Below are 12,590 nucleotides of genomic sequence, written 5' to 3' on the forward strand. Positions count from 1 at the left end.
CGATGTACTTCGTTTTGATGGTTTGATTATTGCATAGACGTTACGGTTTAAAATTGACTAAAAGTGAGTTTTAATCACAATAACGGTAGCTAAAGCTAAAGCTTTATCCACTTCTATAAAGTTGAGACTGGTGTTTAGTCAAATATAGAGGGGATTAAATGTAGTTAGCCACGTTCTTGTAGAAAAAGTCACCCTGTCTGGTTAACTTCAAAATAATTTAATGTTAATGTTAGCTGGCCGTGATTAAGTGCTGGCTGCCTGTGTGTGTGTCCTCTAGCTAATGTTAGCATTTTTTTAAAGTGTCTAAGTTAGTTGTTTTTATATCCACTGAAAATTTCACAGCAATTATTATATCAAAGCATAAGTTAGTCTGCACTCTGCACTAAAGAAAGAAAGTTTGGATGGCAGGTGAACTCTGATACCAAATAAGCATTGATGTATAACGTTAGCAACAAGTGCATGAATGTCAGCAATTCTATTTTAGTGAGCTAACGACATGAAGGTCCGGTCACCTTTTTAATGAAAATAAAATGTAATGTTATAAATGTAAATCTATTTCTTAAATGGAATTGTGTTCTTTCTTTCTTACAAACTATATGCAGGAGGACAGTCGCAGTGTTGCTGCTGAACATGGTCGTCCATGGAGCTGATTGAGAGGATCCAGTCGATGAATGAGCATTAAGGAAAAGTGACCATTCTGTTTCAGCTGAACTATGCATGTGCTCGTCATTAAAGGGTTAAGTTAGTTCAGTTCAGTCAAAAATGAAATGTCTGTCATTAACTCCTCTCCCTAATGTCGTTCCACACCCGTAAGACCTCCGTTCATCTTCACACACAGTTTAAGATATTTTATATTTAGTCCGAGAGTGTATCTAAGTGTATGCACACTATACTGTCCATGTCCAGAAAGGGAATAAAAACATCATCAAAGTAGTCCATATGAGACATCAGTGGGTTAATTAGAGTCTCTTGAAGCATCCAAAATACATTTGGGTCCAAAAATAACAAAAACTACGACTTTATTCAGCATTGGCTTCTCTTCACCGTTTGAATCTTTATTTGAGGATTGAACACAAACACGGAAGAGAAGACAATGCTGAATAAAGTCGTAGTTTTTGTTATTTTTGGACTCAAATGTGATACATATCATATTTGGCTGAACTAACCCTTTAATGTTAGTTATGCCACTATTGGCTGCTGATGTTTAGTTGAACCATACATGGTTAATTCTACAGTTATTGTAAATTATAATGAATGTACCTTAACTACTTAATCAGTTGATGTGAACATTACTGATTTAATGGTTAATTGTAAATTTTGACATAATAAACTGTTCAACTTCATTGTATTTATGTGTGATTTGTGATAAATGTATTTTATGCAGAGAACATTATTACATTTATTTGGTTTAAAATAGCAACATTTACATAATAATAGTGAGTAATATAAATTAATTCAACTAAGTAATTCAAAATGTCAAATGGACAAACATTATAAAATCTACTTAATTACTTCATAAGAGTAAATAATACAGATTTATAAAATTTTCACAATAGTTATGCTCCTTTTAAAATTAAATTTACTTGATTACTTTTAATAAATACAACATGCTAAGTTAAATATAATTAAGTAACATTTACTTAATGTCTTTGCAAATGTTACATTTATAGTTAAGTACATTTTACTTGATATTGGCAAGTAAGTTGTACTTGATATTGCAGCAGTAAATTTTACTTAGAAAAACTGAGTGCAAATTGTTACAAAGATTTTATCAAGTAAATCTTACAAGTTGTTTTTATCAGTGTGTGAAAAAGCTTTAAAAACCATACATTTCCTACACTGAAAAAAATTTGGAGTGACATTTACTTAAAAAAAGCTAGGCAACTTTTTCCACACAAAAAGTGCTTGTAATATTTACTCGGGCTATTCTAAGTAATATTTACTTACTAGAACCACTTATTTTTTTTATGTAAAATACACAAGTAAATTGTACTGGCAATACTCTATAGATTGTAAGTTTCACTCAGATTACCATTGTATCCAATTACAAATCCAAGTGAACATTGCTGATATTTCTGAGTTTTGCATGATGCCCCCAGAATGCATTGTGGCAGGAAGCATGTCACAATTGTTGAGATTCTTAGGCTGAATCTTGATATCTGTGTGTGAGAAAAGCTTGCAGGAGTTCAAAGTGCTTAGTGTACAGTCTGTTATAAAACGTATTTAACTTTTCTGGTTAAAACTGTGATGGATCTTTTCTAGAATAAAACAAGGTTAATAGTATATTGCTCATACTCAGGTATAAGATTGGTGAATTAAGCCACTACACAATGATCTTTGAGCTACAGGAATGTCTTTCCTGTAGCTCAATGAGTAGAGCATGGCGCTAGCAACGCCAAGGTCATGGGTTCGATTCCCAGGGAAAGCAAGACTTGACAAAAATGTAAAATGTGTACCTTGAATACAATGTAAGTCGCTTTGGATAAAAGTGTCTGCCAAATGCATAAATGTAAATGTAAATGATCATATTCTGATCATCAAGCGGCCAAAAGCATCTGATTGTGTTTTCTCTGCTTTTCTTGCCATAACAAACCCAGATACAGCAATGAGAGAAACATTAACATTAAAAAGTCATCAAACTGCCCAACTAAAGAAAACACTAATCGCCATAATGGTGACATAAAAAAACTCTCTTAATTCTCAATAAGAGCTTATGTAGCTTTAGCTATCGTTATTGTGATTACAACTCACGTTCAGTTAAAAGTCAAAACTTATTGAGAATAAGTCAGCCACATAAAAAGCAACATCCCGAAATGATCATCTCTGCCACCACTGAACAAAATCTGTGCGCATTTTCAAATGCACTTTGCTTTTCACATTTAAATTTACTTAATATTTTAGGTGCATGTGCTGTGACTATAAAACATTAAATATTATTTGTAAATATATGATAAAATTCACTCTTTTTTCTCAGTTAAGTTATTACATGAATAGACTGTACATTTGACTTAAGATATATAGTTCCAACTTAAACTTGATTTTACAATGTAATAATTACATGAATTAATGTAATAGATTTTACCATACCACAAAGTCATTTTTATCAGTTTATGGTAAATTGCCTATATTGGCTGTAAATAATAATAATAATAATAATAATAATAATAATAATAATAATAATAATAATAATAATAATAATAATAATAATAATAATACATTTTATTTATAATGCGCTTTATATTAAACAAAATCTCAAAGTGCTAAATGGACTTTTCCATCTATTATTTCAGTATAAATAAACTTAATGTCTTTAATGCCTCTGTGCTTAAAAGGCCTTAAAAGCTTGAACCCCGCTAAATGCTGCTTGCAGCTTTAATTATTATTATTATTATTATTATTATTATTATTATTATTATGTTCTCAGGTCAAATATTTATATGCAATTAAAATGCGATTAATTTCGATTTATTAATTACACAGCCTCAAATTAATTAGATAAATTTTTTTAATCGAGTCCCGTCCCTAATATATATATATATATATATATATATATATATATATATATATATATATATGCTCTCTATATTTTCTCTCTCTCTCTCTCTCTCTATAATTTTTTATTTTTATTTTTTTATTTTTTAACATTTATTTGTATATTTATTTATTGGCAGGTTTGGAATTCCATACTTAATGTGCCTATGCAGAGTGCTTCAAAACAGTCACTTATTACTTGCGGTCAGTTCAGTTGCAGTTCAGATTTAAGACAGTTGCCTAATCAGGGTTTCTGCAGGTTTTATGATGGTACATTTAAGACTTTTTAAAAACATTTAAAAAAGTTCAAAGTTTGAAATAATAATTTCCAACAGATCTCCATAACTTTTTATCTTTAAAAAGTAATTTTATAATTAAAAGAAGAACAAAAATCTGCCAACGGGTTCATAAAGATCTACTTGATTCAAATGCAAATTATTGACAGGTGTTGTTTTAAGCATAAACTCCAATTTGTTCAGTTTCTCAGAAAACAAGACCTAAATTCTAGCATTTCAAGTACATGTATATTGATTTAAAGATGTTTAGATATTTGTGGAAAACAAAAAACCTAGATATAAATTGTTTCGCAGTTCATGCATTTAATTGTGGGCCCTATGAAAATGTTGGGCCCTATAAAATCTTGATTTGTAAAAAAAAAAAAAAAAAAAAAAAATTCTGGGCTCTGTTTTAATGGTAAAATAAATTGTACTAATCAAAAAGCATGTCTATTAAATTGAAATAATAAAACAGACAATTTATTTGAAATGTAAAAAATAAATAAATAATATTTTTTTAGGGACTTATGAAATACATTTTGTTATTTTCCTCAAATTCTGTCTTTTTCTTTAATTTAGTTTTCATGAATTGATTCTACGGTTCCATTAATGTTTTCTGAAAGGCCCTAATTTAATGCCATGATATTGAATTCAAGACTTTCTACTCCAATTTAACACATTTTTAAAGCCTAAAATTGTGGAAGGGCAGAAATCCTGCTAATACTGTAGAAGACAGCAGTGCCCTAGGTTTAGAAACAGAGCAGTTGAAATATACACTCAGTTACTGCAGCACAGAGAACAGGAGCTATAAAAAAGCATTTTGAGGTAAATCTGCAATTGACTAGAGATGTTTCAATGCATATGAAATGAGCAACCCGATCACACATAAATGCGTATAAATAGTACGAGTGTGCAATGTCGTGGAATGTATACGGCAAAACTCATTTTGGCGTGCATATGATACGCTGTTTTTCGCGTGCATATGATACGCACTTTATGGCGTATATATGACACACGCTTGGGTAGGTTTAGGGTGGGGGGTTCGTATGTATAATACGCCATAAAATGCGTATCATATGCACGCGAAAAACAGCGTGCCATAGACACGCCAAAATGAGTTTTGGCGTATACATTCCACGACATTGCACACTCGTACTATTTATACGCATTTTTGTGAGAATACCCTTGAAATGAGGGAGAGGGACAAATGAGATGGAGAGTATCTGCCACTGGACTGTGGAGACATAATCACAAGAAACCCTCCATCTGTCTGACACCCGCTCAGATCCAAAGTGCCCGTCCAAATTCCTCAGCAGGGCAGATATAATTATACCAGCAGATCTCTCGTAACCGGGAAAGTTTTCTGGCGTGATTCCATAGAGACTGTAATGATGTAAACGGGCAGCAGGGCATTGTTGGAAGCTTTTGACTGGCAGCTACAATGCCTTAACATAAGCTAGAAGCAATTTTAACAGCAAATGTAGCAAAATGGGAGCTACATGAAAGCCCCAAGCCCTGCTGTAATTTCTCAAGGAAGATATCTACTGCTGCTCAGTGTCCTCGAGGAGTGCTGCCTTCTAAATCTGACAAACATAAAACTCCCTGTCAGTCGCAGCCTGTTTGCCTTTCCTCCCTCTGTCAGGATGGAAAACAACACTTTAAATTGAGCATGACTTGCTCCCATCTACAATAGGATCCACACCAATTTGTATTCAGAGGCTTAACTCCTGTTTTCGGGGTCACATTTAAACACATGAAGACCATTTGGTTAAAGGAAAAGTTCATTCAATAATGACAATTTACCATTTACTTATACAAGCTCCTGTAATTTAGCATTTTCTAAGACAGTTCATAGTATCAAGCAAAACATTGGGGCTATGTGTTTTTGTTGTTGCCATTTTTAAAACTGGACGATGAATAACATTAACAACATGGCTTAGTGTGATTTGATGATTGAACTAAGCCTTGTTACATTCTTACAACCATGTATTGTAAAAAGCTTTAAACATGGGCTAACATGGTAAGAGGGATTGTTGTTCCATAGATGGCACCATGAGCTCATCCAGCGCTCTCGGAATCCGTACATAACTTGAATGTATTTAAAAACCCAACATTTTGCAGTTTTTTTTAGTAATTAAGGCCATTTAACAATTTCAGTCATCATACAGTTACCAGGCCACCCCACCCCCAGACATTTTTATTTCTCAGACTACAGGTCGGAAAATACAGAAATTTGTATAAATAGGGAAAAACAGATATCAATTACAAATGTAATTACAAGCAGGAGCATGTAAGTTCAATTTTAAAACACTTATGCACTGTATCAAATGATTCATTTAAATGTTAGTACATAGTTGTTTAAGTCACTTAAAATAAAGTAGGACCCCTAAATTTGTTTATAGCCTAGATCACAAAAAAAATCCTCACCTTGAGCTTGGAGAGCTGACCCAGATCCTTGGCAGCACTGAAAATCATCTGAGCCCCTTGCTGTTAAACAAAAGTACAAAACAAAGAGTCAAAAAGTAATTCACTCCTTTAGAAATTAGCTGTTTAGGAGACGGGTCATTCAGCGAGTCAAAAATAATTTTTGATGTTTAGTGTGTTTGGCAGTCTAGTATTTGGGTACTGATTCAGCTTTGAGAAGATGGCAGGAAGCTCCTGAAGGAACATTTCGTTTGTTCACATCTCTTTTTGGAATATTATTTCCAAAAACAATAAGGGTAATTGTGTATTGTATTGTATTGTACTTTATTGTATTGTTTTGTATTGTATTGTATTGTATTGTATTGTATTGTATATTTTATTTTATTTTATTTTATTTTATTTTATTTTATTTTATTTTATTTTATTTTATTTTATTTTATTTATCATATAAGTGAAAATAATGTAAGCCCTAAAGTCAATATTTGATTTACTTTTATTTTATCTATAAATAAAGCTAGAAATTAAATAATTAATTTCAGCTATAAAATAAAATAAAAGTAAACATGCTTTTTTTTTCTAACTTAGCTATGAAATACAATATAAATATAAGGCCTACATTGAACATTTTATTTTTATTTATTTTTCTAAGATAATTAGAAAATCCATTATCTTATTTTAGTTTATTATGAAAAATATATATGAACGAATGAATGAATGAATAAGACATTAATATTTTATTTAGCTATAAAGTAAAATACATTGATCTTCCATGATTTTTTTTTTCTAAATTAATAATTAGAAAATTTATAATTGTATTATATTATGAAAAAATATATAAACCCTATTCAATCTTCTATCAATTTTTTTTTCTACATGCAAAATATATAAAGGACCATTTGTTTTAGATATAAAAAAATAAAACCTATTGCTCTCAATTAAATACTGATGCAATTTAATTAACAGAAATTCAATTCGGCCAACTGACAAATTTACTCATAAATATCAATATTTAGTCACTAGAAAATTTTCACACACACACACACACACACACACACACACACACACACACACACACACACACACACACACACACACACACACACACACACACACACACACACACACACACACACACACACACACACACACACACACACACACACACACACACACACACACAAAAAAAAAATAGCTACAAATGTAAAAGCCTTTCATTAATGTTTATTAAAGGGCTGTCAATAGATTACAATTTTTTAATCACGATTAATCACATCTGTTCTGTGCGATTAATCGCATGCTTATTATGAAATTAAGCCGTCGCCATTTATCTTATTAAACACATTAATTTTGCCATAATTTGCTAGAACTAAAGTAACCATTACACAAAACTGTATTTTATGCAAGCTTCAAGGATCATTGGAAACTCCAAAAGGAAACCAAATAACCAAATATAAGGAGTCCATATAATTATATTATAATAAATTAAAATTTGTACGCACCTAAGCACCCATGATTTTTTTTTTTTTTTACTAAAGAACCTTTACAGAATTTAGTGTATAGTATGTGTAGAGAGCAACAACATTGAGATTGTTTTCATTTTAAACATGTTATGTAAAATGGACATTTAAATGTAGACCTCTCAAGCTGCGATACTGAGCAGAACCACACGGAGACGCCAAAAAAACTCCTAAATCAACCGCTTTGACTGCAAAAAACTACTATTACTAAACACAACAATGTCACTCCCTCCGCTGCCCGCATGCTCAGTATATCTCTGTGCTCATTATCATCATCAGCTCTCTCTTAACAGTAGGTTAAATCAGTGTAGCGAGAGAGAGAGAGAGAGAGAGAGAGAGAGAGAGAGAGAGAGAGAGAGAGAGAGAGAGAGAGAGAGAGAGAGAGAGAGAGAGAGAGAGAGAGAGAGAGAGAGAGAGAGAGAGAGAGAGAGAGACAAAGAGTCAAAAAGTCAAAAAGTGAAACACTTAAGACATTTGTGGATTAGTGCTTACTAGAGACACAAACTGTTTGGAACAGTTCAGTCCGATTTGGTGAACTGATTCACTAAAAAGAACCGGTTCAAACGAACGATTCGTTCTGCTTCAAGTCTTTTCTCCTTCTGATTTCATCCTTTTTTCTCTATATTCTGATCTTCACAATCTTCATCTGTTAGAAAACAATACTTTGGATTTTATTATAAACTATTATGTACATGATTAATTTGTTTGTCTCTATAAGTTTTACATTTTTACTTAATTCATTTGCTATCCCTCATTCAAATTTGATATTTGACAAAATCATTGCTTGTCTGCCTGCATCTCATTGCATCACCCTCCATAATAACATTTTTATTTTCTCAAAAATATCAATTTATCAAAAAATAAAAACAATCAATAAATCAAACAAACAAAACAGCTGATGATCCTTGGTAATTATGGACAGCATTTATCTTTGTAGATACCTTAAAGCTACACTGTGTAACTTTTTTAGTTTATTCTTAGCTAAAAACACTTATTTCTTTCATATGCTCATAAATGTAAATTTACTTCTTTCAAGTAATAAAGTATTCTCGTAAGTTTATAATATGCCATTGAAAATACATACAGGTGAGGGGTTTGAATGCTGGTCGCCATGTTGCCCCTCCATCTTGAAAGTATATTAGCCAAAGAGGGACATACCCATAAATTCAAGCTTCGCCTTTCGCGTTTTAACACTCGATGACACGGTGTTGAATGTGAAGAGGGGGGTTGCCATGTTAATCTTGGACTAAATTGGCCACCGTAGGAGTTCAAATGAAATCAGAATGGAGAGGAACAGAAACTATTATTCACTGGATGGTCATAAACCTTTTCACCACTAGATGGGGGAAAATATCACAGTGTAGCTTTAACCACTAAATAAAACCTCTCTTTCTATACTCAGCTGATGCCCTGGAATTGCGTCTTCCCTCTCATTTCCATAAGCTTCTGTTAGGAGCAGATGCAGAAGAGATGACATATCATGTGTGTGCGTTAGGCTAAGAGACGTGTTACACTCACTGTCTGGTCTGAGAGCGGCGGAAGAACAATCTGTCGTTCAATGGTGTTGAGGACTATTTTCCACAGTTCCTTCAGAACCCGTTTGAGAACTGTTTTCTCACAGATCTTAGCAAACAGAATTAGGCTGGAGAAAAAACAGGGGGGATGGAGTGAAAGACGGATATGCAACTGGTTACTATGTTTCAAGAAATGTAATTCTGTTTGTAGTTTTCTTACTTCTTGTCCAGCAGGTCCATAAGGGGTCGCAGGACAGTCTCTGCGTCCATGGCTGCATTACTCTTGTTCCCTGCATTTCCTTTCATCTGCACAAGCTCCTGGTTCATTTGTTTGACACAGTCCTCAATCACTGGCTTGAAACTGTGGAAGGACATTATAAACTCAGTCTGAAAACAACATTCATAATCACTTGAGATGCTATCATTTCATTTGATAATGAATACATGTTCAACACATTCATATAATTTGAGTTTAAATGATTTTTTTTATTATTTTATCATTTATCGACTGTATGTCTATGCTTTTTAATCATGGAAGGCACTCTGAAACAAATGGAACATGGATGCTATTTACTGTGTCCATAAATGTCACAGGTCTTCTATGAATGATTCCTTGAATGAGTTTTCATCTAAACACATGAACTTTCTTCATCTCTGCTGACTTAATCAAAACTTTTCACGATTTAATCAAACATGCATACTGTGAACATTAAATTTGTTTTAGGAATTTAAACTCTTTACTCGATTTAAGCAAGTCCGTTAAAATATCAGTAACACTTTACCTAAAAACATCAGTATACACAATTCAGGCATAACATTATGACCACCATCCTAATATTGTGTTTGCGCCAAAACAGCCCTAACCTGTCGAGGCATGGACTCCACTAGAATCCTGAAGGTGTGCTATAGTAAATGGCACCAAGATGTTAACAGCAGATCCTTTAAGTCTTGTAAGTTGTGAGGTGGGGCTTCCATGAATCAGACTTGTTTGTTCAGCTCATACCACAGATGCTCAATTGGATTGGGATCAGGGGAATTTGGAGACCAAGTCAACATCTCAAACTTGGGCTCCTTAAACCGTTCCTGAACCATTTTAGCTTTGTGGCAGGGCGCATTATCCTGCTGAAAGAGGCCACAGCCACCAGGGACTACTGTTTCAATGAAAGGGTGTACATGAATTGCAACAATGCTTAGGTAGGTGATACGTGCCAAAGAAACATCCACATGGATGGCATGACCCAAGGTTTACCAGCATAACCTTGTTCAAAGCATAACACTTCCTCCTCTGGCTTGCCTTCTTCCCATAGTGCATTCTGGTGTCATGTGTTCCCCAGGTAAGCGACACACACGCACACGGCCATCCATGTGTGTAAAAGAAAACATGATTGATCAGACCAGGCCACCTTCTTCCATTGCTCTCTGGTCCATTTCTGATTGATGACCACGTGCCTACTGTTGGTACTTTTAGCGGTGGACAGGGGTCAGCATGGGCACCCTGACTGGTCTGCAGCTATGCAAGCCCCATACGCAACAAACTGCGATGCACTGTGTATTCTGACACCTTTCTATGAGAACCAGCATTAACTTGATCAATGTGTAATTTGAGTTACAGTAGCTTGTCTTTTTGATTTGAACACACGGGCCAGCCCTTTGCTCCCCATGTGCACCAGTGAGCCTTGGCCACCTATCACCCTGTCAATGGTTTACCACTGGTCCTTCCTTGGACCACTTTTGATAGATACTAAGCAATGCAGAAAAGGAACTCCTAACTAGGGCTGCAGTTTTGGAGATGCTCTGACCAAATCTTTCCATCACATTTTGGCCCTTGTCAAACTCACTCAAATTCTTGCCCATTTTACTTGCTTCTAACACATCAAATTTGAGGACAAAATGTTCGCTGCATACTACATCCCACCCACTAACAGGTGCCGCGATGAAGCGATAATAAATCACCTGTCATAATGTAATGCCTGATCGGTGTTTAATGCATTATAAAAGGTTTTTAATGCATCAATTATAAAGTGCAATGCACCTTATAATGCATAATGTGATCTCATAAAAGATTATAACCTCAGTTATAAAACATTATAATACTTGAAAACACCTTTAGAAAGTATTATGGATTAAAACACATGACAACCAATGTATGCAAATATATAATTCATTTTGGTTATTTATGAAAATATATTATTTATACCTTTATAATCCATTACACATTTATGCAAATATTTATGCAAATATTATAATATTTATTCAAATATTATAGTCAAGTCAATTTTATTTAAATAGTGCGTTTACAATGAAGATTGTTTCAAAGCATTAAACAGGAAAATATTGCAACAAAATTTGATTCGGCTGTACAGCCGCTCTGGAGAAAATGGTGATGTAATCAGCTGATTTCAATTTATCATATAGCGACAATGTAGGCAGATCAGTGATTTACTTGATATAGCTAATTTAGTAATTAATTTTATTTGGATATTTAGTTGAAAAATTTGATTCAACTAATCAAACTAATTCAACCAAACTAATTCAACTAACCAAGCCAAAGGCGACAGTGGTAAGGAACGTCTCGGTTACATATTTACAAATGCTGCCTTCAATCTCAATCAAAACGATCCAATGACATGGACATGTCATGGGTCTGCGGAATTTGCCTAATGCAAGCCCGCCCCACAGCGTGGGTATAAACGGCGTTGCATAGCAGTCACGCATTTGTTACCTGCTGAGGAGCTGAAGCCTGCCATCCCAGCGGCACAGCGGATGTGGCATGGGGATGCAACGTTTCCGCTTCCTTCTTTCAGGGAATGAGGGATACATACGTAACCGAGACGTTCCCTTTCAGTCAGTACACTATGAGTTACATCAGTACTGACAAAATGGGGGTTCAGTCTAATCAGCGCAGCGCTGTCTTCCAGCATCCTGGGCTGACCTGAGCACCCTGCCTTGGAATTTAAGAAAACAAGGGGCCGGCTGAGCTACCAAGGTATACTAAGGGCATATCCCACGTGGAGAAATGCAATCACAGAGCCTACCCGTAGGGAGGACTTATGAATACACGTATGACCCACGTATGGGATGCATACAGAGGAACCTGGAGTATCCAGCCGCAGGTGGAAATGTTTTTCAACCCCAGGGGTGGCAAGGATCTTGCAAAGGGAAGACACGCGCTCAAGGAGACTTACCGTGGAGAATACACGTGACGGTTGGCCTGCAGGGGAACCATGCACACGGGCACCTAGCCTGACACGAGGGCTGGGACCATTCGGGACCTGCTGTCGCGAGTGGCTGAGGATCAGCCAGTCGTCGAGATAATTCAGGATGCGAAC

The 12,590-nt window shown here is 34.7% G+C and overlaps 1 protein-coding gene across 4 annotated transcripts in view; it reads right to left on the reverse strand.

Annotated features, from left to right (window-relative positions):
* LOC137043632 (protein unc-13 homolog C) overlaps positions 1 to 12,590 on the reverse strand; it is a 548,445-nt gene that overhangs the window by 105,394 nt on the left and 430,461 nt on the right. For all 4 annotated transcript variants that reach the window (XR_010898550.1, XM_067419931.1, XM_067419930.1 and 1 more), the window contains 3 exons: positions 9,482 to 9,622; positions 9,266 to 9,389; positions 6,234 to 6,293 (listed from right to left, as the gene is read on the reverse strand). Coding sequence is in view for 3 of the 4 variants with exons in the window: in XM_067419931.1 (XP_067276032.1) it covers positions 6,234 to 6,293; positions 9,266 to 9,389; positions 9,482 to 9,622 (325 nt within the window). In the remaining variant the exon portion in view is untranslated. The remainder of the gene's footprint in view (positions 1 to 6,233; positions 6,294 to 9,265; positions 9,390 to 9,481; positions 9,623 to 12,590) is intronic.

Source organism: Pseudorasbora parva, chromosome 16 (genome assembly GCF_024679245.1).
Source record: "Pseudorasbora parva isolate DD20220531a chromosome 16, ASM2467924v1, whole genome shotgun sequence".
NCBI lineage: Eukaryota > Metazoa > Chordata > Actinopteri > Cypriniformes > Gobionidae > Pseudorasbora > Pseudorasbora parva.